We start from the raw sequence: 25,758 nt of genomic DNA, 5'->3' as shown, positions 1-25,758 counted from the left end.
ATTTGCATATCTTCTGGTCATACAAAGTATGTAGCAGATGTGTGATGTACCACCCAGATTCCCATTCAGGACTAAAAGCCATATTACCCAATGTCAGCTACTGGCAGACAGCCCATAGCCCTCAGCTCTCTTTAGAGCTGTTGGATGAAAGGTATTTGCCTTGCCCAAGGGCACACTCCTTTCCATTAGTTTGGCTTCCAAATACTGAAAGATGCTGGGAAATAAAGGCCAGCCTCCCTAGCCCTGAGTCTAGACAGGCCTGAAGGGTTATTCCAGCTTCAGAGTTCCCTGTGGGGTAGGTTGAGACCTTCAGTTGGGACTGCAACACAACCGCACTTCTCCCTCCAGTCCCACCCAACCCATTACTTCCCTTCCAGAGACATGATCCCAAGAATACTTCCTTATCAGCCTCGAATATGCTATTCTCTGTCTCAGAGGTTTTTTTCTGGGGAAACCTATCTATAACAGTTGGTATTAGGAGTGGCCTGAGAAAGCAGTGGTGGTGGAGCATAGGAAGCAGAGTCCTGTTAAGGTTTTCGCTGATAGTGAACTGGAATGGGATAATGGTAGAAGAAAATGCACCAGCTAGTGAGACATCTCAGGTGTCAATAAATATGGGAGAAATAACATAAAGGCTAGTGCAGTGGTCGGCAAACCGCAGCTCGCGAGGCACATGCGGCTCTTTGGCCCCTTGAGTGTGGCTCTTCCACAAAATACCCCGGGCGGGTGCGCACGTACAGTACAATTGAAACTTTGTGGCCCATGCGCAGAAGTTGGTATTTTGTGGAAGAGCCACACTCAAGGGGCCAAAGAGCCGCATGTGCCTCGCAAGCCACGGTTTGCCGAGCCGCGGTTTGCCGACCACTGCCCCAAGCAATTGGCACAATGTGTGGACCTAGAAATCACTCCATAAATGCTTAGCTCACTCATCCCCACTAATTCATGCACGCTTTCAACAATTGCTATATACCCATCAACCATCACATCAGTAACTTTGAAACAATAATGAGACTCTCTCCTTCAAATCTGTATCACGTTTTGTAATTTTAAAAGCACCTTCACATTCTCTTATTTGATCCTTAAGACAGCTCTGTCAGGCGGGACAGGCACAAGTTATTAATTCTCGTTGTACAGAATAAGGTCATTAAGGATGCATGGAAGGGTTGGCCTAACTTCCCTGCTCTTCCTTCTATGCCATATTTTACATCATCTTCGAATCTTCCTCACTGTTCTGCTACCAAGTCAAAAAGAAAGAACCCCATAGTTCACACTGAGAACTAGTCATTGTGAACTGCTGTGGCCCCATTCATCATTCACCCCACAGACATGGGCTGAGCACTTGCTCTGTGCTAAGCTCTATCCTGAGAGTGGAGGCCACAACAGTGGCCAAGATAGTTCAGCCTTGGCCTTATGGAATCTACAGATTGGTGAGGAGATGACGGTAGTTCAAAGTGACAGATGATGACTGTGGGACATACAGAGTTTTGTGGGAGCACAGAGCTGGGATCGGGGGCCTTCAGGGCAAAGAGATGGTAGGCGGGCTGCCGAAGCCTCCAGACCAAGGGGCAGCACGCACCAAGCTCCAGGTGGGAGGGAGGGCCTGTGTGGCTGTAGTGTGGGGTGTGAGGAGGGCTGCAGAGGGGGGAGAGGGAGGACAAGAGGCGCCGGGACCCAGAGTGTACACACCCTGAGGGCCATCCTAAAGAGTTCAGCTTCTAGCTCATGAGAAGGGCTTTGCACAGGGACATGAAAGGTTCATGTTTTAGCAAGATCTTTCTGCATGAAGGGCCCAGAGGGGTGTCGCCTCTAAGGGACTCTGCCTCTCTCATCCTGTTGGGAAGCATCCCCCTCAGCAAGGTCAACTCCGAGCCACGGTGTCTGTCCAAGGAGCGGCAGACACTGAGCTGCACCCCCACCCCAGGGCCCACGCAGAGTCTCTGGGCAGTCAGCTCTAACCACGGCTGGGTCCCTCCCGCATGGCCAGGAAGTGTACCTGGAGTAAAACCACCCCAGAGGGAGGATATTTGGGGGAGTTGTTGAAAGGAAGGAAAGCTGGATGCCGATTAAGGAGGTGGGCAATAGGGAGCCACTGAAGGTGCTTGAGCTGGGGAGTGACGTGTGCACACCGGGGCTTTAGAGACATGACTGGTGTGTTTAGGTTGGTTTGGAGACGTAAGCACCGAGAGGCTGGAAGATTATTTAGGAATGCCCTGCAGTTTGCCTGGGGTGTGGTGTGGGTGACAAGGACCTGCACTAAGTGAGATGACAGTTCTGGGATCGGAAAAAAATGTGATTTGGTGAAAACACAGGACTCAGAGTCAGGAGACTTAAATGCATGTCCCAGGAATGTGCTTCTTTGAGCCACATTTCCTCCGTAGGAGGAGCGTGAATAGTTGAGCTCACAGGTGGCAACGAGGATTTGGTGAGAGGCAGGGGCAAGTCTACTCCGTGTCTCTGCTGAAAGAACATCAGAACCATCTCCCCCAACAGTTCCCAGGACAGCCTACTGGGTCTTCCCCTCAAACGCCCCAACGCATCTGGGAAACCCAGGCCTCCCCCAGCCACGCAGTACCCCCGGCTCAGGGAACGCACGCTCAACAGTGTTTTCTTTCCCCCCAGAAAGCAAAAGAAGCTGCCACGGGAAAAACCAACTCCGGAAGTCTTGACTGAGGCCGGAACCAAAGATGACAACAATCTGAACATCCTAAGAGAGACTTTGCTCTCAGAAAAGCTAAACTTGGCCGAGGTGGACATTGAGTTAAAAGAGAGGAGCATGCCAGCAGTCTTCCTTCCAGACCCACGGGAATCCGAGAGCTAATGAGAGGGCAGGGCAGGGCCCCATGTTGTGAGCAGATAAACCGAAAGAAGTGCCATCCAACTAAAATTCTGTTATGGGGGAAAAACCCCCACAAACCACCTTTTTATTAAAACGCTTCTGAATATGGGCAGTTGGAATTGCATAGTTTGTTCAAATGGTGGTGGCCCCACATACGGGGCTGGGGGCACAAGTGCAAAATGCACAGCCAGCCTGCAGGTCAGGAAGCCCGGCCAGGACTCCTCATGTGGCCCAAGGAGGTCCAGCCTCTGACCTCCGCTTCCCTCTCTAGAACGGGGCTGAAGGCTGGGTCAGGCCTGCTGTTTTCCATCCACGCTCCTGGAATTGCTGACAGGGGAGGGAGCAGGATTCTGGCTCAGAATCCCCTTCCCCGCCCTTCCTCCCACAAGGGGCCTCTCCTTTATCTGCTTCTCTGCTGAGGGTCCATGAAAGACTTCCTTTGGGCCCGGGGTCCCATGGTACAAAGAGTTAGAACCCAGGGGACACCCTGCCTCTGAGACCCTACTCTTGCTAACCATGGAACCCCAAGGGAGGGTCCTGATCTGTGTCTGAGCCCCAGTGTTGTGGTCTAGGCTGTGGGGGCAACCCCAAATAATTTATGCAAAAATGTGCTTTAAGAACCAAAAATGCTTTAGGTTCTATCGTACCAAAGACTTGGAACACTCAGACCCGTTATGAAGGGTACTGGGTCCTGCTGAACCAGACTACAAACCGGTATACTGTTTCCACCTATGGACCCAGGGCAGGCTAATGGTGCCTGGATGTCAGATACTGCCAGCCGTGGGCTCCCTGGAATCCTGAGTCCTCATCATTAGAGAAAGTAATTTGTTCTGCAGCTTTGATCATTATACTGAGGAGGCTGGTCCCGACTATGGGCTGAGTCCTTCATTTGAGGTGGGAAGATAAGGGGGCCCTGCCTTCTGGTGAACAATTCTAAGGTCCCCTTCACTGGACACACACAGCCTCTCCCTCTACCCTCCTTAAGAGGCCAAGCACTGGAATAGCCCCTCCTGCGACTTTGCTTCTTACAGGATGTCCCGTAGGTTTAAACTGGATGTTATTTAGAAAAACTGTGGGGTTTGTTGCCTGGGGCTTCTGTGAGATCAGGAGACAACGGGAGGACCAGACTCTGGCCCCCCAAACCCTGCACCCACCCTGCCCTCCCGCCCACCAGGTGTTCGAGGGCCTCCGCCTGTCCTTCCTGCAGGATGTCCTCAGGCCTACACTTATGCCAGGCCTCCTGGAGCGGTCCTCCCAGAGCTGTCCACTAGGGGCCACATCTGGCTTGGCGGGAGCTGGAGCAGGAAGGGGTGATACCACAATGGACACTCAATTTCCTCCTGCTTACGGCTGACTCCAGCGTCTGGGCTGTCCCAGGGGGCCGTTTTCCTTCAATGGCAGGGAATGTCATGGTTACCATGGAAACCAAGGCCCTTGGAATAGGAGCCGCATTCCTGCCCGTCCCTCCAGCTCACACATTGAACTGGGTGTCCGGGACACTGCTTGGTGCTGGAGCAGCGGTCAGCTGTCCACCAGAGGGCGCAGGCTATTGTTCCATCGGAGGGAAAGCCAGTGGCCAGAGGTCAGCCACCCCCTGCAGCCCTGCGAGGCTCTGAGCCTAGGATCCTCAGAAGATCTTGAAGCCCTTCAATAGGGTCAGGGTGGGTGCCTTGCGCTTGCTCTGGGCCCGGGATGACTTCACAGTGACCAGCTTGGCCTGGGCTACGGTGGGCATCTCCTTCAGGCTGACGGTGGAAAGGGTGTTGAAGGTGCAGCTGGCCAGCCCATGACGGGCAGTGAGCGGGGCCTGGTGGGGCAGGGCCCTCTCCTCGGAGATGAAGAGGGGCCGGGCCGGGGAGTTCTTCTCCAGCTCCCGCCGTGCCTCCCGCACTGCCTCATGGAAGACGTGCTGCACGTGCTCAAAGTCCAGGCAGGCCGAGACCTCGAAAAACAGGCACCCAAACCTTCCCGCCAAGGCTGCGCCCTCTGCCTCGGTGACCTGCCTGGTGGGGAAGGAGGGCGAGGTGAGGTCAGGAGCAGGCGTCCACATCAGGCAGGCCTGGGCCCACACCAGGCTCCACTTCCTAGCTCGGTGACTAGGTCATCTTCATCTCTACAAGGTTTAGCTTTCTCATCAGCAAAATGGGACAATTACATCTGCTCTCAGGGTTAAGAAGAGTAAGAAAGACAATTTGCCTAGCACAGTACCTGGCAGAGTCAGTGCTCAATAAATGGTGGCTGATGTCACCAAAGCCAGAATTTAGGAGCGAGGTTGAGGGTAGGAGAGAAGCTGGCCAAAGGCCCTACCTACACCCTGCCTGTGGCTGGAGGAAGACAGCCATCCACATCCCTACCCTCTACTCCCATATGGAGCCCTTGGTCAGGACATGAGCCACCCTCAGCCCTCCCTCGTGGGATCAGCTCTTCAGCTCTACAAAAAGGCACTGGTTTGGACTGACGGGTGTGAGACCACAGTGTCTACAGAGGCATGGAGGGCCAAGGCACTCAGGATGCCTGTGGTTGACAAAGCTCTCAGGGCTCGTGGGGAGTTTTGTCTGCCTGCCTAGGGGACGGGCAGGAGAGAGAAGGGTGACAACATTCATGTGGAGTGGGGGTGGGGGGGAGGAGAGAGGGAGCAGCACCTACTCCCAGCTTCATCCCACCTCCCAGGATGGTGGGAGCAAATATTTGCAAATGGGAAGGTCCTGAAATCGTCTGACCTGGAAGCCCCGGGAGTCAAGGTGAGGGGGGAAAAGGCTGGTTCTTGGGCAGGTCAAATGTCCAGAAGAGGGAAGGGACAGGATGTCCCTGCCAAGGTTCAACACCTGAATCCTCCTGACCACCTCCCACTACTGAGCTGCCCCACCCACCACTCCTGAGGACAATGGCACAGCCCATGCGATGAGAGGAGACACTAGGGTGGGTACTGGTGGGAACAGGTTTCTGAGCCAAGGTTCATTTGGCAGGAGTAGGGGGCTGGGAGTGGGCTAGCTACCCAGGGCAGTACCAGACAGAGTGACTGGGACAAAAAGGGTCAGGGGCGAGCACCTAATCCCACCCCCACCCAGGGCTGGTGTCCTGTCACTGCTTCCTGAGGTGCCTCTTGTGAAAGAATATTTAGTATTATTTACTTTTATAATAAACTTGAATCTGAAACTTTGTCATCGTGGGGCTTGAATAATGAACTTTCAGGAACAGGAACCCCATGCATGATGCATGCATGTGTGTGAATGGGTCATGCAGGCATGTAACATCCTTTTTCTCATTTTGTTGGAGCCTGGTGAACATTTTACCAGTGGTTTGGGAACCGCTGCTCTAAACCACATTTAGCTGCAAGACAATCATGGGAGGCACCGATCAGCGCTCAGCTCCAAGTTAGATTTACGATGCCCATCAGAGCCTGACCTCCTGAGCTAGGGACCTGATCGGAGAAGGAAATGGGGATTCAGGGACTTGTTCTTAGGGAACGGATGCTGCTTCACTTGAGCCTATGTTCTTTGTTATTTGCTCCCAAACCATTTTTAGACAATCTATTTGGCAAAGATTGGGATCAAAATAACGGTCTGTTTTTTTTTCCTCAAAATGAAAACTGGTTTACCTCAATCCAGTCTTCTAGGCTCCGGGGGCTCTGTGGATCATTTTGGCTTTAAGATCACACAACTTTCTTCATTCCCTGAGATGGAATATGTCTGGGTCTGAGGGCCTGTCCCCCTTCATGAGACTGGAACCCCTTTTCCCACTGTCTATCTGACCTGTTTAAAACAAAGGGTCCCCTCCTTGGGGCCTAAGGAATCAGGAGTGGCCATCCATGAGCAGGGGGGGACCGGTGGAAGGCTGGCAGAAGGTGCCATACCTTGCAGGTGGACTGGCCACATAGGACGAATGTCAGTACGAATGTCAATGAGATTACTAATTCTTATCAAGTGGAGGCATCATAGTCTCAAATGCTTCAGGGCAGACAGGCAACTTAAATGTGTGTAGAGAGTAGAGGAAAGCCACAGGGAGTGGTGAGGCCTGTGGTCAGCTAGAAAGAGCATGCCCAGCCCCAAAGCATTCCAATTCCAGGTCTCCTAAGATACATGAGTATATACATGGCTGCAGTATTCGATGGTAATCTGCTCTCTGGTCCAGTCTGTGACCTCTGATCCAAGTCCAACCCTTGCGAAGAGAACTGCCCTCAGCACAGCCAGCCGTGGAAGTGAGCCTGGGGGCTGCGCTTGGGTGAGGTGAAAGCTGGTTGGACCAGGGCAGACTCCTTACCCAGTAAACCGGAGTCTCCTTCCCTAGAATTGGAATTGGGCACAGAATGACCAGCCTGCTGCACCGAGTGGGGACAGAAGGTCATATAGACTCAGGCAAGAAAGGGTGAGGCCGGCAGAGACCACAGAGCCCCAGGAGGAAGGAAGGAGTGGCCTCTCTCCTGACTTTCAGGGTCCAGCCCCTGGGCTGCCCAGATGCCCCTCCCTTCCTGTCCATGGCTGCCTAGAAGACACACCCTTACAACATACCCCCCTTTACCTAAAACTGCGCTGCGCTGCCAGCCTCTACCTCCCGAACTCCTCGAGATTACTATTCTTAGCAGCCAAATAATCCCTGAAGATGATACCCAGGCTTCACAGATGAGGACCGTGAGCTCTGGAGTCGTGGGACAACCGCAGTGCTCACCTGTACTGGGCCATGTCCAGCTTGTTGCCCAGCAGCAGAGCCGGGTAGTTGCGCTGCGTCTCCTTCGCGTGCAGAGCGAGCAGCTCCAGGTAGCTGCTGCTGCCCTCGAAGCTCTGGCGGCTGTCAACGCTGTAAACCACCAGGAAGGCGTGGGCCCAGTTCAGATAGCGCTCACAGTTCCTGGGGGTGTCCTGGGGCAAAGGAGGGACGCCCCGGTCAGGGACAGAGGAGGTCAGGGCGAAGGCCTTCACCTGGGCTACCCGCGGCACCTCCCCACGCTCCGGGTCTTTGTATATTGTTTCCCAGCAGAGCCCTTGTCAAAGGGGCACTTGAGTGTGGGTTTGGCGTGGTGTGAAAGGAGACATTGTCTCGTGAGCCTCCCTCCCACCACCCAGCCAGAGACTGGGAGACCTTGGCCTCTGGGGCGCAGAGCCAACACTCTGGCACGGCCCCTGAAGAGACCTGGCTGTCTCTGGGCACCGCTGGTTTGGGGTCAGGTTCATGGTACTCTTTTGGCTTCTGAGAATGAGTGGCATCCGGCCTTGGCAGGAGGTGGTGAGAACACAGGGAGATGTGTGTATTGGGGGGGAACTTGGGCCGAGGGGAGCCTCTGTGTAAACATGTGTGTGCACCTGTCTCCACGTGTGCACGAGCATCAGGCCCAGAGCACAGGATCTTGGAGCTGATGCCCTCGGTCATCAAGCCTCCCCGAGCCCCACCCCTTTCCTTCTCGTTTGGCAAATGAAGAGATTCAGGCCAAGAGAGGGTCACACAGCAAACGAGCTGGAAGGGGATGTTCCCATCTGAGGCCCCCACTATGGGGCCAGGACTTCTCAGGAGGCTGCGCTCTCAGCTGCAAGGGGGGTAAGGTTACCAGGTCTGCAGTGTCCATGACCCTCAGGTGCACATGCTGCTGGTCCACAGTCTCCTCAGAGCTGTAGGTGTCTTCTGCAACACAGAGAGTCAGCCGGGTTAAGGGCGGAGCAGGCCACCACGCTGATAATGGGCTGGGTCTGAATCCCAGCTTCCCTCTGGGCAGCCCTGGGGGCCTGATCCAGGGCTGGCTGAGCCGGGAGCACTGCCAAGGCCTTGGCTCTCCCCACATGGAGGGCCTGAGCAGAACCCCCACCCAGGAGAGACTGCTCCCCCTGTCAGGGCTCAGAGCAACAGAGGCCACTAGCAGAACAGGCCACAGGGGACGGGATTGTGTTCTGGGCCCACCAACCACGCTGGCAGGAGGGAGTGCGTGGCAGCAGAAGCCTCAGGAAGCTTCTCCACCCTCTTCCCCTTTAACCACAGAGGCTGGCCCATAGGAAGCCCCCAAGGACAGTCTGCCTGTCCTCAGGGGGAGCGCCCTGTTTAGAAGTCCCAAGAAGGTTGTTTTTTTTTTTTACTTGTTTTTTAAATGTTTTTATTTATTTATTTATTTATTTATTTATTTATTTATTTATTTATTTATGGAGAGGGATAGAAACATCAATGAGGGAGAAACATCTATTGATTGGCTGCCTCCTGCACGCCCCCTACTGGGGATCGAGTCTGCAACCCCGGGCAGGTGCTCTGACCAGGAATTGAACCATGACCTCCTGGTTCATGGGTCAACCACTTAACCACCGAGCCACACCAGCTGGGCCAAAGAAGATTTTACAAATAATTCTTGTCAAAATAATAGAGGAATCTGGTAGTCGAAAGTTTTAGGTTGGAGATGTGGAATCAAACCCCACTTCAGCTACTTTTTAGCTGTGTGACTTGGTCAAGTCATTTCAGCTCTTTGAAAAGAACTGTTTCCTCATTTTATTTTATTTATTTATTATTATCATTACTAGAGTCCCAGTGCACAAAAATTTGTGCATTGGGGGGGGGGGTTCCCTCAGCCCAGCCTGTGCCCTCTCGCAGTCTGGGACCCTCGGGGGATGACCACCTGCTGGCTTAGGCCCGCTCCCTGAGGGACTGGGCCTAAGCTGGCAGTCAGACATCCCTCTGGCAGCCCGGCAGCCCTCGGGGGATGTCCACCTGCCAGCGGGGAGCAGGCCTAAACTACAGTCTGACATCCTTAGTGCTGCTGAGGAGGCGGGTGAGGCTCCCACCACCACCACTGTACTGGCAGCCATCAGCCTGGCTTGTGGCTGAGCAAAGCTCCCCCTGTGGGAGCGCACTGACCACCAGGGGGCAGCTCCTGCATTGAGTGTCTGCCCCCTCGTGGTCAGTGTGTGTCATAGTGACCAGTCATTCCCAGTCGTTCTGCTGTTAGGGTCAATTTGCATATTACCCTTTTATTATATAGGATAAAGGCCTGGTGCACGGGTGGGGGCCAGCTGGTTTGCCCTGAAGGGTGTCCTGGATCAGGGTGGGGGTCCCACTGGGGGTGCCTGGCCAGCCTGGGGTGAGGGGGCTGATAGCTGTTTGCAGGCTGGGTCACACCCCCTTCAGGGTAGGGGTCCCGACTGGGGGTGCCCTGGCCAAGCCCTGGATGAGGGGCTGATGGCTTTTTTCAGGCTGGTCAAGCCCCCCCCCCCCCCCCGCAGTGGGGACCCTCACCCCATGGAGGTTTGGCCAGTCTGTGTGAGGGGCTGATGGCTGTTTTCAGGCTGGCCATACTCCCTTTAGGGTGGGGGGTCCCCACTGGGGTGCCTGGCCAGTCTGGGTGAGGGGCTGAGGGCCGTTTTCAGGCTGGCCAAGCCCCCCGGCGACGGAAGCGCCCAGCCTCTCCATTTTTTCTTTTTCTTTTTTATTCTGGGATTTATTTACCTTCTATAATTGAAACTTTGTTGCCTTCAGTGGAGCTCAGAGCCAGCTGCGGCAGGTGGGAAGCTTGGCTTCCTCCATCACTGGAGCAACCAAGCCTCCTGCTCGCTCCAGCTCTGTGGCTGCCGGCCGCCATCTTGGTTGGGTTAATTTGCTCTGATTGGCTGGTAGGCGTGGCTTAAGGCATAGCAAAGGTACGGTCAATGTACATGTTTGTCTTTTATTAGATTAGATTATTATTATTTATTTTATTATTTTGTTAATCCTCGCTCAAGGATATTTTTCCATTGATTTTCCAGAGAGAGGGAAAGACAGAGAGAAACACTGATTTGAGAGAAACACATCAATTGGGTGCCTCCTGCAGGAGCCTGACCACACCCGGGCCAGGGAAGAGTCTGCAACCGAGGTACGTGCCCTTGACAGGAATCAAACCCAGGACCCTTCAGTCTGCAGGCTTTCTGTCCACGGAGCCAAACAGGCTAGGGCTGTTTCCTCATGCTAAATGTTTTCTCATTTTAAAATGGGGATAAGATTGATAACATTGGCTAACTGTTTTCAAGCTTTTCCTTTGTGCCAGGCACTGTGCTAAATACTTGTCCCTGCACTATCTCACAGGGCTGTGAGGACTGGATGGGCCGCCGGTTAGGGCCCTGGCCCTCCACAAATAACTGGTAAAGCACAGTGGGGACCATGGTGCTCCAAAGTTTACAGGGCAGGTTCACTCATTTTTACTTTAAAAGAATGTTTTTATTGACTTCAGAGAGAGGAAGGGAAAGAGAGAGAGAGAGAGAGAGAGAAACATTAATGAAGAGAGAGAATTATCAATTGGCTGCCTCCTGCATGCCCCCTACTGGTGACTGAGCCCAAAATCCGGGCATGTGCCCTGACGGGGAATCGAACCATGGCCTCTGGTTCATGGGTTGATGCTCAACCACTGAACCACACCAGCAGGGTTTACTTTTTATTTTGAAATAATTCTAGACTCATGTAGAAGTTACACAACAGTACAGAGAGTTCCTGTGTACCATCCCCCCAGCTGGGCCAAGTGAAGTTTGTACCATCCCCCCAGCTGGGCCAAGTGAAGTTTCTGTGTAAACATGTGTGTGTACCTGTCTCCATGTGTGCACACCTTACATAACCATCCTCCCATTGTTAACATCTTACATAACCATCCTCCCATTGTTAACACCTTACATAACCATAGTACAATGATCCAAACCAGGAAATTGACATTGGTAGCACACTATAAACTAAACTACCGATCTTATTTGGATTTCATAAGTTTTTAATTTTTCAGTTCTCATCACCTTAAACCTGAGAAAGCAGGAAGTGTCCGAGAATGCAAAGAGGACCTCGCTGCCATATTGGCCATCACTCTCCCTACCCCCAACCTAACCCCATGTCACTGGCCCACGTGTGTGTGTGTGTGTGTACCTGGTCCTGACCTTTCCCTTGTGTCCCCCCAGTGCCCCAAGTGACCTCAAAGAAGACCCCTCTGGGCAGAACTGGGGCCCTCTCTGTCTTCCTGGCAGCAGTCACTGTGAGAAGAGAAACCCCTTAACCCTGGCCGAGTCAAATACTTCTCTCTGAGGGCCACTGGCAGCCAAGCCAGGCCTGGACACATGCCAGGTCCACTAGCAGCCAGCAGGAATCACAGACAGCTCCCGTCCCCAGCCTGCTTTGGGGACTTGGATAAATGCCGCTCTTATTCAAAGACAAAAAAAAACAAAAAACAAAGCACAAAAAAACACGAAACCACATCTAATGGAAAATATGCCCCAAATGTTTAACTATATTTGGTGCAACAAGAACTGCCCCTAGATGCCTACATCTCGTTCAGATTTTCCGGCCCAAGTTGTCCGAGGCACCCCTTTTAGGTGCTTCACAGCTCCTGTTCCCAAACAGGCACCGGCTCCTGCCCAGTCCAAGGAAAAATATTAGCCCACCCCTGGGCCTGGTCTCCCTAGTCCCTGATAGCACAACGGCCTCCTGAGGTCGCTGTTAACTCCACTACAGAGAGATGACAGGGAGGTGAGGCCCAGAGAAGGAAGGATGCGTCCATAGCCCACAACACCTACCTATACAGGGACCTGAACTCACGTCTTCTAGGCTGGGCTGCCTCCCCACGGGCACCCCCTCACTCTCTCTGCTCAGTGGACCCGTCAACTTCCAGCTCTATCTGGGCAGAGTACAGGGGAAGAGCAGAAGCTCCCAGCCCAGCTGAGGATGTGGAACATGCATGGTGAGCTGGAAGAAGCTCAGAGGTCATCTTACCCACTTTCTCCCACTCTGGGGGGTGGGGCTCCTTTCCAATTCACAGCGATGTCCTTTCCTCCCATCACCTAGTTTCTGTCCTAAGGGCAGTCTGGCATCTTTACACACATGGACCTCATAACGTCTGGTTCTAAATAACATTCTGTGGACTTTAATGCTGAGAGAAGAATCTTTTCCCAAAGCATTTTTCTCTCATTTACAGTAATCATTTTCTTTTTAAAAAAATATTTTTATTGATTTTTTTACAGAGAGGAAGGGAGAGAGGGAGAGAGAGTTAGACACATCGATGAGAGAGAAACATCGATCAGCTGCCTCCTGCACACCCCCCACTGGGGATGTGCCCGCAACCAAGGTACATGCCCTTGACCGAAATCGAACCTGGGACCCTTCAGTCCACAGGCCGACGCTCTATCCACTGAGCCAAACCAGTCAGGGCAGTAATCATTTTCTTAAAGGCACCAAAGGAGGTCAGGTGAGTGTGTATAGGATGATGCCTCAGAAATGGTGACGATGTGCTTGCTGGAGCAGAATGAGGGCAAGATAGAAGCCATCACTCTGCCCCGGGCAAGCCAGGTGAGATGGCCCCAGCCCTCTGCAGGAGAATGTTCTCCCGGCGCTCAGCACAGGCAAAGCCCTTTCACAGGCACCGAATCTCTCAGCTCCTACTGGCTCTACCAGTCACAATGCCTAACAAGGCACAGCTTTTACACAGACAGAACAGTCTATTAGTCACCTCTTCCCAGACGGGGAAACCAAGGCTCAGAGAACTCAGTGCTATGCAGACCTCCGCCTCCAGGCCCTCTATAGCACAAGGCTGCCCTTAGTAGAAAGCAACTGGTTTGGTGTCTCATCTTGCTTTGAACCTGACGTTCTCCATGATCTTAGGCAAATCACTGCCTCAGTTTCTTTATCTGTAAAATGGGGTTAATATTAGACACTGTTCTTTAAAGGACAATCCTAAAATCAAAATTCAATTTCATGTCTACAAGCACCTGTGTTGTACCCAGTACTGTGCCCCATGCTGGACATGGGGACAAATACAGGTTCCCACCCGCCAGAGGCTCCAGGTAAGCTCAAGCTCTTGGAAGACCTTTGAAACGGGGAAAGAGTGGTTCTGCATCTCCTGATGCTAACTCTGCCCTTGGATGCGCAGACCTTTCTCCATAGAAGGAAAGGCTGTGGGGTCCCGGGGTCCCCACTGTTCTGGAGCCAGCCATGGGAGCATGGCTGAAATGTTTAGACAGTGAAACAGAACCTCCAGGAGTGGCACTGGCCTCCCGGAATGGCTGAGGGAAGAGCATCTGGTCATCTCTCCAGCTCATAGGCGCTCAGGGTGGGATGACTAAGCATTCCGGGGCTGCTGCCCCCCACACAGTCTGACCATGCATTCCACTACCAGGTCAGAACTCCAAAATTACTCAACCAGGAAGCTCACAACACCACGAGAATAGGCTCCTCGGAGGGACCCTGCACAAAGGGTATAGACTGGAGGCGGTTACCAGGTAAAATACAGGATGCTCAGGTAAATCTGAATTTCAGGTAGGTAGCGAATAATTGTTAGCATATGCATGCGGCCTTGAGCTAGGCAGACTGTCTTTTGAGGCACCATCCTTTAGAATCCCTGTTGTCCCTTCGCAGACACTCCCGCTTGTATGCCTTTCCTTCCCGCCTTCTCCCCTCGCCTCCCCTCTCCAGTTCGCCCCACTCCATCTGATTTCATGTTCTGGTTTCTCCCATCACTTTCCCCGACCAGCACACAATCGCATCCTGTGTCCCACTCCCATCAGCATTGACCTCTGCTAATCAAAGGGCTCTCCTCAGATCTGCTGTGTGACCTTGGCCCAGAAGCCTCAGCTCCTTGGGCTATTTCCTCCATGTAGCATGGAGGGGCTGTCAAAGACTGGTGGTCAAGCCAAGCTTTGAGGAGCAAACCCCTAAGCGGCTGTTGGCCCGTCACTGGCCTGGCACTCCTGACTTAACCAGGGGAGCCCTTCCGATTTCTCTGTTCAACACCCTGGGGTTCTGTTTAAGATCTCTTCACCCAAGTGGTTCCTTACCCAAGTTGGCATATTCACAGATAAACCTCCTGGTCAGAAGAAGTCTGCTACTCAAGGAAATCATTCTAAAAACTATTGGCCTAAATAGCCCTGAGGTCCTTTCTCGCTCTGACACTGGGATTCAACATTCCAGCCTGAGCTGGGGGGCTGGTGGGCACCAATGGGCTAAGCAGTTCTTTCCTTCAGGTGTCACGGGGCATCCCATCAGATGCCTGCTGCAGGAAGTGCTGTATTGTGCAGCTTTTCAACCTGCGCTCCAAAGCCCTGGGTTTGCTCAGGGCTCCTGGGGGTACCACACATGCTTTATTCCGTTACTATGAATGGGGAAAATATCCAAGACTGCAACCTTCATTTTCAAAAGGCAAAGAGATCCAGACAACTCATTTTTCTTAGTGCACAGTTTACAATAACAAATGTTATAAGTAGGTTACATTTATACTAGTAAAATTCTGCTCTTATTTGTTTTAGATATTGGGGTTCCATGTAAGTGGTCATTTGAGATAAAGGTCCTGCTGCTAAAAGTAATTTTTAGAAACACTGATCTGATGAACTTGAGGGAATCTCAGCCATCATAGATAGGAAGCCATTGGAGGAGGAAGGAGAAGGAAGTGAATATGTATTGAATGTCTACTGTGGGTCAAGTACTAGGCTAGCTCTTTCCTGTGTTACCTCTTTCATTGTCACAGTAATTCTCTGAAATAAGTGTTTTTATGCCCATTTTACAAATAAGGAAACAGAAGCTCAGAGAGGTTGGGTGACTGCCTTAAGGTTGCACAGCCAATATGTGGCAGAGTCAGGATTCAAACTCAGTTCTGACTGACACCAGAGCATCCCTTTTTCCAATATACCATGAGATGTCAATAAAACAAGACTGTTATTTGTATGGTTCAAAAGCTGGTTCAGAAGCCAATTCCACTAGAAAATTTCTCAAATGTCTTGTCCAGCTTTTCTGGAAAAGTGCATTGAGTGACCATCTTGAAGAACAACTAAATGGATGTGGATGTTCTGCTATGTTTTATTTTATTTTTTTAAAGTCTCATCATACCTCATTTTTTAGGGCAAATCACACAGCTCTCTGAATTTGGCCAACCCCCAAGTTGTCTGGGGTGGGCTGTGGAGGGAGTATTTCTAGCACTTAAAACATTTGCCTGACGTGGGCTGAATCATCCTGGTGGCTCCTCCCCTTTGCCTCCAGATCTTTGGTCCTGGTCACACCTGGGCCCACCACAGGGCAGGTGTCATGGGAGAGGGTAGATCCAAGTGGGGCACAGCAGGAGGAATAGGAAGGAGTTCCTTACCCAAGTTGGGGTCATATTCACTGATAAACCTTCTGGTCAGAAACTTCACGGTCAGGGCTGCAAGAAGCAGAAAGAAATTGGCTCACAATCAATGATTCTCTCTCATCATTGATGTTTCTCTCTCTCTCTCATCATTGATGTTTCTCTCTCTCCCTTCCTCTCTGAAGTCAATAAAAAGATATTTTTTTTAAGAAGGGAGAGAGAAAGAAAGAAAGAAAGAAGTTGGCTCTGTCTCCCCTGCTGGATCTGGCTGCTGGCCCTGGAGGCTGCCCCTTTCATTTTAGGAAGGCCTTATCTAGCCTCTGTGACCCCTGGCTGACACCAAGCCCGAGTCTCTGGGGAAATGTGGCTGGAAGCTGAGTGGTTGGTTTGAGAGGCTCAGAAGAAACCAGAAATATGGGGAACTGTGTCCCTGGGATTTTTTATTTTGGTGGCAAGAAAAGCAATGAGACAAGTCTAAGGGGTGTCTGTGAAGATCCAAACTAAGGAGTCAGGACCCATGCAACCCCAACTGAAAGAAGGTATCTCCCACCCTGGACAAGTCCCAGAGATTCTGAAACGTGCGGCATTTATTCCAATTTTGGCTACAAGACAAAGAGAGAGTAAGAGCCAACTTGATCAGTGGGTGATCCCTGGGGGCAATATGACCCCTTGAGGGCCTGGGATTTGCAGGGGAGGTCCAGGCAAGATCTGTGTCCTAAGTAAACACACTGTAGTCCTCAGCCATTCACATCTCAAGTCTTGGCTCTGGGGCCTCCAGACTGGTCATGGTGCCTCGCAGAATGTAAAACTCTAGAATGAAGTTATCCCCAGGTGCAATGCATTAAGAGAATTCTGATTTTGTTCAGAATTTAACCACAGAAAGCCAAGGGCCAGCCAACTCTTTTACTGAACTCTTAAAAAGTAATGAGATATTTTAAAGAAAATCCTGAAAATTCTTTCCCAGGATTCCTATCAGTGTCAGTTTGCAAAGTAATACCCAGGGAATACATATTTTTAAATTTAGATTCCTTTATTAACGTAGCCACTGGCTAAACTGTACCAGTGACACAGCTCCAGATAACAATTTTATTTTCAAAGGGGAGAAGGCAAATCTTTTCTGTTGGAAAATGTGATTCAGAAGCATCCCTCTCTGAGCCAGAGGGCTGGCTTTAAACGTAGAGAGGAAGCCCCCAGTGAGTCCTAAAAACACCCTGGGGAAGGAAGCAACAGCGAACTGAGCCCATGCTGGCCCTTCACTAATGGCTGTAACTGGAAAACAGCCTGTGAGGAGCCCCTTCTCCCTTCCCACCTGCAGCTGCCTTGGACTGTAAGTGGCCGGGGGAGGGCTGGACCCTTTTCCTGGGTCTCTGTCTATGGCAGTGATGGCGAACCTTTTGAGCTCGGCGTGTCAGCATTTTGGAAAACCCTAACTTAACTCTGGTGCCGTGTCACATATAGAAATTTTTTGATATTTGCAACCATAGTAAAACAAAGATTTATATTTTTTGATATTTATTTTATATATTAAAATGCCATTTAACAAAGAAAAATCAACCAAAAAAATGAGTTCGCATGTCACCTCTGACACGCGTGTCATAGGTTCGCCATCACTGGTCTATGGTGACTCCCCCGCTACCACCCCCTTGGATCCAGGTGGGTGAGAGCTGCCAGGAATGGTGAAGACGGAGTTCAGTGTTGATAGACATGATTTCAACGGGAACCAAGATCTTGGTTTGTCAAGGATGGTCCTAGCCCTGGGACCACAGTCCAGTTTGTTGCCAGAAAGTCAAGAGAGGGATCTGGCTTGAAACAAATATGTTTGATAAGAATGCACACTTTACCCCCAAATCCCAGGGAACGGAGGAAGGGAGTGGGGAGCACGGCCTGGGAAGGCCCACTAGCCAGTGACTTCTACCAACTCCCTTCAAGGGCCAGTGGCTCCTGCACCTCCAGCCTAAACCAGGGAGTAGCAAGGCTGTGACTAAGCTCACAGGGGCCTTGGGGGGGGGGGGGATAGTGCCCAATAGGTCCTTTGGTGTCATGCACCACAGCTGACTGCTGGCCCCAGGGAGAGGTGATGGGGGTTAGGGGGAGACCAGCAGAGGTCTGGGAGACACAGAGATGGACAGAAGGGAGAGAAAGCTGGGGTACAGACATGGAGCACAGAAGCACAGTAGGGAGACACAGAGGGAGAGCCAGGCAAGGAACAGAAGACAGATGAGAGATGGAGGAGCTGAGAGCAAAGCAGAGAGAGTGCCAAGCAACAGAGTCATACCCAGGGAATACAGAGAAACTGAGGCAAAGAAGAAAATCAGTGTCTTGCCCAACTCACTGGGGGCAGGGAGCCCCCAAAGCCAGTGGAAGAGTCTGCCCTCAAGCCCACAGCGCCCGGGTCCCTTCATCTGCTTCCCGGTCCCCCCCTAACTCCCATCCCTCCCTGGCACCTGCCCCACTCACCGGACTTGCCCGCTCCGCGGCGCCCCAGGATGGCCAGGTTGACCTCGAGGGGCGCGCTCTGCTGCCCGCCGCCCGCGCGGGGTTTCCCGAACACGGAGGACATGGCGACGCTGCGGAGAGGGACTCGGGTCCTTGGCCCCAAGGCCCCAAGCAGCGTGCCGGCCCGTCGGGACCCTCGGGGGCGACTCGCAGGCTCGCTTGGCACTCGCCACTCGGCCCCGTCGAAGTCCGCGCCCGGGCCGCGCGAGCCGAGGGGGCAGGGTTCCCGCAGCTCGGCCCGAGGGGGTGGGAGGAGGGGCCGGTGGAGCCCAGCGGGCGGGGCTGCCCCGAGCTCCGCCAAACTCCTTGTAAGGCTGCGGGAGCACCCCGCGGGGCGCACTCACCCCGCAGAAGACGCGGGGGAGGGCTCGCAAAGCGCCGGTGCACCCCACCATCCTTGGCCTCGAGGGCCGGGGTCTGCTGTCACTGTCCGGAGCGCCCCCACACCCGGCAGGGAAGGACAAGGACCAGAGGGAGCGAGGCCCTGGGTAGGGCGATAGAGGGGAAGTCTGTTTCCAGCCTAGTCTGAACCTCCACTCACTCTCTCCTTCCAGCAAGAAAGTCCCTCCCTCCCTTTGTTCTACCCAGCTTCCCCGCCGCTGCCTCCTCCGGGAAGTCTGCTGGGTTCAACTCCAAGCCTTGCCCCTTTTCTAGGTCACAGCCAGCTCAACCTTGGCACACAACTTCCAGGGCCGCCTTACCCTGCCCTTGTGGAGACTCTCAGGCATCACTGCAGCACCAGGCGGACCCAGGCTCCTGAAGGGGGAGGATGAGACCTCCTTACTAATAGTTCATGGCCAGTGTGGGCTCAGCTTCAAGAACCGAACCCATCCTGCATTACAGTTTGCTACCTGATCAGAGCTAATGAGTTGCATGTGTTAGTAGACTAGAGTATAAATGGGCATTTTATTTGTCCTAAAACAGTGGTTCTCAACCTTCCTAATGCCGCGACCCTTTAATACAGTTCCTCATGTTGTGGTGACCCCCAATTTCATTGTTACAAATTGAACATAATTAAAGCATAGTGATGAATCACAAAAACAATATGTAATTATATATGTGTTTTCCGATGGTCTTAGGCGACCCCTGTGAAAGGACATAAAACCTGGCACACCTCTTGCCACGGTGGCTCAGTGGTTGAGTGTAGACCCATTAATTATTCCTGGTCAGGGCACATGCCAAGGTTGCAGGCTTGATCCCCAGTAGTGGGCGTGTAGGAGGCAGCTAATCAATGATTATCATCATCAATGTTTCTCTCTCTCTCTCCCTCTCTGAAATCTAAAAATATATTTAAAAATAATAATAATTCTGGGATTGGTGGAGCCTGTGGGGGTCACCTGTCATTCCCCTTGGGACCCAGGGTAAATCTGGTCATGCGAGAGACAGGGCAAAGGGCCCACATGGGGGACCCAGACACTTAGGATCTATGCCAGCTCCTTCACTGGGTGACCTTAGGCAAGTAACCTTTCTTTGGGCCTTTTACTGCTATCTATAATACTAAAAAGGGGGGAAATAAATTCCAAATTCCATGATGTGATTTAGGCCTAATTGAGAGTGATAGAATCAGCCCTGGGCTCCAGGCCTGAGTACTTTGTAAAATTCTGTCGGGACTCTTTGGAATACACTGCAGGCTAGAGTGGGGAAGGGGATGAGAGTCTCAGAGACCTCTCACTGCAGCGTTTCTCTCCCCAGCCCCTACTTCCCCACCACCACCACCACCCCAGCTGATCTACCCACCATGTACAAGAGAAATCATAAACCCAGGTCAGCAGGCAAGGGGAGGGGGGTCAGAACCTGCTGGTAATAACTCCTCAACCAAGAAGGAAAATTATTTTCCAGGACAGGACATAAATACTGACTCAGCTTAATTGTGTTTCTGGGAGCTGGTGGTAAACCAGCTGTGTTATTAAGGCTCTAAGGTGTTGGAAGAAATGTGTTTAGATTACACCCTCAGGCCAGAATTCCTCACAGAGCTAATGGCCAAGGGTGTTCCTGAGTTTTAGGAGGAGAAAAAGTGGGAGCCAAGTTCCAGGCACATCCCTGGGCTGTGGGGACAGGCTGGTTCTGCATGGGGTCTGTGGGAAGAGACACCAGTCTCACTGGGGGGCTGCCAGAGCGAGGGCAAGCTGTGGACACCTACAGACCCAACTAGGCGTACACTTGGACTCTGCTACTTCCCTGCCTGTGTGAGGCGGGAGTTGTTCTTTTACTTATCTCTAAAACTCGCATCAAAAGTAGATGGGATCTGCAAGGAGGCATGTTTAGCTCAGTGTGAGGGTGAGCTCTAACCATCTGAAGCCCCCCAACATTAAAGGCAACCAAGAAGTAACCACTTCAAGGAGGCATTGTAGAGGAGACTCCACCATGACTCGCAGGATCAGAGGAGATGATCCTTAATTCCCTTCCAGTTCAGAGATTATTTGAACCAGTTGCCAGCTGGTTAGTCAGGCCCTTAGCTGTGGCTGTTAAGGGCCAAAGTCAGCCCCTCCTCTGAGGCGTGGGAGGAAAACTGCAGACCTCACAACCGCAACCAGTCCCTTTCCTCATCCTCACGCTCTTTATCTGTAGGCTGCTTGTCCAGCACCCGGAAGTGCCAGTGTGGACTGCAAAGCCCTTCGGAATAACCACCTACTGTCAGACCCTGGAATAAGCTCCTTTGCCCTTCTGAGCCTCCGTTCCTCATCTTTAAAATAGGGGTAATATTAAGGAGTAGCTGAGATAACATGAAAGAGTCCCACCCAGAGGTCGGCCCATGGCCCAAAAAAGCAAATGATAGTTCCCTCTACTCCCTCTGACATGCATAGCACATGCTTCTCACCCATCTTCCCAAAAGCCAAACTGTTTAGTGACCAGAGGTTTGGACCTCAGGTCAAAGAGAGGTTATTCTGTGAGGACAAGGAGCCCAACCCTCTTCGCGATTCTTACAGGAGGCCCCCAAGTACCCAAAATGCAGAGGATGTGGCGCCCAGCCCAGCAGCGGGCATGTACCAGTAGCAGGTGCTCAAGAGATGTCTCTGGAGGGGATGAGTGGGGCATGTACAGGTCTAGACAGGTAGGGCCAGTGAGGATTTCTGGATGCCTGGTCCTACCCTTGCCACCCACCCCCCAGGAGCCATTCCACATAAAGCTAAGCTTTCAAGACCCTGTTGTGATGTCACGGCCTTCTCTGGAGGCCCAATATGACCACCTCTCCTGTGGTTGTACAATGATAAGTTCAGATGTCAAAGCCGAACAGACCTTAGAAATCAGATCCAAAGTTCCATTTCCCAGATGAAGAACTGAGGCCCGGAGAGGGTTGGGTAGCTTTTGCAAATCAGTGATAGTCCCAGCATCAGAGCCTGGCAGTCATACTGATCCCTAGTCCAGTGTTTTCCCTTTGTCAGGTCCAGGCAAGCTCCTCACTCCCCTGTGTGTAGAAATACCACCAGGGGCAGCAAAGGCCAGGGGTCCCCCATCGGACTGTGGGGGCGCCTCCCAGGGCAAGGGCTATGTCTCCTCCATCAGACTGGAGGCTCTCCTAGGATGGAGTTGTGTCTCCTCCATCAGACTGGGGACTCCTACTTAGGTTAGGGCCTAGGATTCCACTTAACAGACCCCTTACTGTGGGCCAATCATTCTGCAGAGACAAAAAAGGCTGGGTGCATGCTCTAGAAAGGCTCAGAACGTCTGACACACAGCCCCTTCCATTTCCCCCACCTCCAACCTTGCACAGCATTAGGGGTGCAAAGTGGAGAAGGAGGTTGGTGTGAGGTCAGGCAGGGCCTGGGAACTCCGTGGGCTGCCCACAGCCAGGATAGTTCCTGTCCTCTCCAAGTCCCAGAGGGATGCTCACTGTCTGGGAGGAGGAAATTCACCAGCTGCAGACAACACCCCACTGGGGTCTTGGGGCAGAGCCAAAGGCCTGATCCTCAGCCCAGCCTCAGAACCATGACCCCCACCTTGGGTGAACCCCTCCCTACTGTCTGGCTCTGAAGGGTGGGAGCTCGTGTGTGCACCAGTGTCCCAACCCACTGAAGCCAGGGCTGGACTTGGGGAAAAGTGAGATTGGGAGCAAGCTTCAGCCAGGAGGGATTTGCTCTCCTTTCCCCCAAGCTCTGAGGAGAGGTCCAGGCAATGGCTCCATCTGGTTGTGTCTGCCAGTTACTAGGTCCCTGAAACAGGCCATTTGGGAGGAAACTGTGGCCCTTTGGGGGTCAGCCCCTTCCCAACCTCACCTCTTAGCTTGAGCCTGGAGACAGTTTCTCTCCTCTGAGGTAAGACTAGTAGTGCTGGTGAGCAGAGGCAGCTGGGCTGGGACCTGGGATCAGTGGACAGGGTTCAATCCAGTCCCACATCTTTGTTCATAATCAAGGAAAAGCCCATTTCATCTCTGGGCCTCCCTTTCCTCATCTGTGAAATGGGAATAGTCAGATACCCACCTCCTACTCCTGAGCCCACTAGCAAGGACAGTTAAGACGGCATTGCAGTCTATTTTCTTCCAAGAGGGAGATTGTCACAACTGTTCCCTGTCAGCCAATGACTGGCCTCAGGGAAGGAAAGAAGCTGGCAGAGGGCCTGGGATAGTATTATGGGGACTCCTGCCCACCCCCTCCAACTTCACTTCCTCTTCCTGTCTGGTCCCTAGGGCAGAGCATCTGGGATATTTCTGGCTGCCTCCTCCAGGCCTTTGGCTTCCCAGGCTCACCAAGTGGTCCCCACATCCCAGACCTGCTTTGATGTAGTGAACTGGGTGGCAGTTCCCTGGCAGGGGAGGCACATTTGCGTTGGGTCTGCAGATTCATACGTGAGGGTCCGTGCATACTTGTGTCCTGGGGGAAGGGAAATTCTCCTGCCCCCTCCCAACTCCGACTTGGTCACTGTGAGCCTCTCCATCCTCCTGAAGTAGTCCTGCAGTTGAACATCTCCAGAATGGCAGATTTCATCCTACACAGGTCTGGGCCTCAGTTTCCCCACCAGTAGAATGAGGTGGCAGAAGAAAAGAATCACTAAGCTCCCTTCCAACGGACATTTTGGGACCCAGAGTCTTAGGTAGTCACGCAAGAAAGTTCAGTGCAAGGGGAAAACTACCCCAAGGTTGGGCAGCAGGAGGCCTGGGACTGTCTGCCCCAAGCTAAATGACCCTGGGCAATTCTCCTTCTGATCTTCCACTATAAATAAAGGTGTTGAACCATATGAGCCTTAAGTTCCTTCCGATTGTGACCACCTGGCCCAGCATTTGTAGTAGAGAGAGATAGCAGGCACAGGGATTAGGGGCACATGCTCTAGAGTCAGACTGGCTGCACTCCAGTCCTAGCTCTGCCACTTTCCAGCCATGTGATCTTGAGCATGTGACAACCTCTGAGCCTTAGTCTCCTAATCTATGAAGTGGGGCCATTAATAATATGTAACTGCCCGGCTGGAGTAGCTCAGTGGTTGAGTGTCAACCTATGAACCCGGTCAGGGCACATGCCTGGGTTGTGGGCTCGATCCCCAGTGGGAGACGTGCAGGAGGCAGCCGATCGATGATTCTCTTTCATCACTGATGTTTCTCTCTCTCCCTCTCCCTTTCTGAAATCAATAAAAATAAAAATGTCTAAGTCATAGTATTGCTATAAGCAATCTATATATATAAAAGCCTAAGCGACCATCGCAACTGAATGGACAACCGAACAGGCTGTGTGGGGCGACCAGGCCGGCAGGGGGGTTAGTGAGGGGCGACCAAACGACGGAGCAGCAGGCTTCGTGGGGCAACCAGACCGGTGGGGGTGGGGGGCAGTTGGGGGCAACCAGGCCAGCGGGGCGGGGGGAGCAAGGTGCGACCAGGCTGGTGGGGGGGGGCAGTTGGGGGTGACTAGACTGGCAGGGGGGCAGTTGGGTGTGACTAGGCCAGCGGGGGCGGGGGGCAGTTAGGGGTGATCAGGCAGGCAGGCAGGTGAGCAGTTAGGAGCCAGTGGTCCTGGATTGTGAGAGCGATGTCTGACTGCCAGCAGCAGTTGGACATCCCCTGAGGGGTCCCGGATTGGAGAGGGTGCAGGCTGGGCTGCCGGACCGCGCCCCCCCCCCCATGCACGAATTTCGTGCACCAGGCCTCTAGTAAGTAGATAATACCTATTAAATGAGGGAAAATAATAGCATTTACTCATAGGATTGTTACAATAATTATAGGAATTAAAGTGCTTACAAAAGTGTCTGACAGTGCAATCTAAGCGTTAACTGTTATTATTTCAAGAAGCCCTTCTCCTTCTCACCCAGAGATATATGATCAGCAGCCCCGCTTTCCTATTCCTAAGGTGTAAAGACACAGAAGTGGAGGAGTGCTGGCAAGTGGGGAATAGACATCAGCTTCCCATTCTCATCCCAAGTCAGGAAGTACTTCCACATTCAGGGGCTTTTTGGATACGTGCTACCCTCCCATTTTTACAGAGAAGAAAATCCAAGCTCAAAATGAGATTGGACTAGGCCAGAGCCTAAACGTGAAGAAGCAATTATCTTGCTAATGGATGCAGAAAACAAATGGATAAAGCCGAGATGCTCACAGACACAGTTCAGAGTTATGGCGGTTTGCTGTTGAGATGCTGAGTGTCATTCCCAGGGAAGGAGCTTGGAGGGGCCACTCTCGCTGCTGCTCCGGGTACAAGCTGCTCCTACAAGGACTGGTTACAAAACAGTGAACGCTATGTTTGCTTTTCAGATATTCTTTTAGTGAAAACAGAGAGTGATGTGAGTCTTTCAAGAAAGCCAAGTGGCATAAAGCAAACTTTTAAAAAGCAGGGGCTACCTGCACCATTTAAGAGGTGTTATTAGCCCCATTTTGAGGAAACAGAGGGTCGGAGAGTGAGGGTACGTGCTTACAGAAGAGCATGCCGCTAGGTTAGTGCAGGTTAAGTGGGATATCTTTGTAAGCACCCCTCACGGGGCCCAGCATGTGGGTCGGTGCTCGGTATATGGTCACTATTATCATTTCCCGGGCGGGACTGGGTGACCGTGCAGGTCTCTGATGCCCTCTGGGCCCAGGGCCCTACAACCTGCCAGCCACCACATCACATGAGCCAGACTATCTTTAGCCAGGGATATATTTATATCCCGGGGAAGTGTTTTTCCGCTGCTACGGGGGAGCCCCGGAGTCCGTGGCCGCTGCATCCAGGCCCCCCGCGGCAGCCCCCGCCCTCCGGCTCGCCATGCTTCCAAGTCCGCAGGTCCCGGTGCAGGTGTGGGTGGGCGGCCAGCTCTTCCAGGCCGACCGGGCCCTGCTGGTGGAGCACTGCGGCTTCTTCCGCGGCCTCTTCCGCTCGGGCATGCGGGAGGCGCGCGCGGCCGAGGTGCGCCTGGGCGCGCTGAGCCCGGGCGGCTTCCGCACCACGCTGCGGGTGCTGCGCGGCGAGCGGCCGGCGCTGGAGGCCGCCGACGACCTGCTGCAGGCCGTGGA

The 25,758-nt window shown here is 52.7% G+C and overlaps 3 protein-coding genes across 3 annotated transcripts in view; 2 read left to right on the top strand and 1 right to left on the bottom strand.

Annotated features, from left to right (window-relative positions):
* Positions 1–2,942, top strand: part of SLC51B (solute carrier family 51 beta subunit) — an 8,701-nt gene extending 5,759 nt beyond the window's left edge. Inside the window, exon 3 of the mRNA XM_023757821.1 lies at positions 2,465–2,942. Coding sequence (XP_023613589.1) covers positions 2,465–2,818 — 354 coding nt within the window. The 3' untranslated portion in view covers positions 2,819–2,942. The remainder of the gene's footprint in view (positions 1–2,464) is intronic.
* Positions 2,943–3,999: 1,057 nt separating this feature from the next.
* Positions 4,000–18,549, bottom strand: RASL12 (RAS like family 12). The gene is made up of 5 exons (XM_006093393.3): positions 18,315–18,549; positions 15,876–15,932; positions 8,376–8,449; positions 7,502–7,692; positions 4,000–4,839 (listed from the first exon to the last, which is right to left on the bottom strand). Exons 1-5 carry the CDS (start codon positions 18,415–18,417, stop codon positions 4,464–4,466), a joined length of 801 nt encoding a protein of 266 aa, XP_006093455.1. The 5' UTR covers positions 18,418–18,549; the 3' UTR covers positions 4,000–4,463.
* A 6,955-nt stretch (positions 18,550–25,504) lies between these two features.
* KBTBD13 (kelch repeat and BTB domain containing 13) overlaps positions 25,505–25,758 on the top strand; it is a 1,735-nt gene continuing 1,481 nt past the window's right edge. Inside the window, 1 exon segment of the mRNA XM_023757820.1 lies at positions 25,505–25,750. Coding sequence (XP_023613588.1) covers positions 25,511–25,750 — 240 coding nt within the window. The 5' untranslated portion in view covers positions 25,505–25,510.

Source organism: Myotis lucifugus, unplaced genomic scaffold (assembly GCF_000147115.1).
Source record: "Myotis lucifugus unplaced genomic scaffold, Myoluc2.0 scaffold_115, whole genome shotgun sequence".
Lineage (NCBI taxonomy): Eukaryota > Metazoa > Chordata > Mammalia > Chiroptera > Vespertilionidae > Myotis > Myotis lucifugus.
Note: the sequence above shows the minus strand (reverse complement) of the source record. Positions and strands in the feature narration are given on the sequence as shown.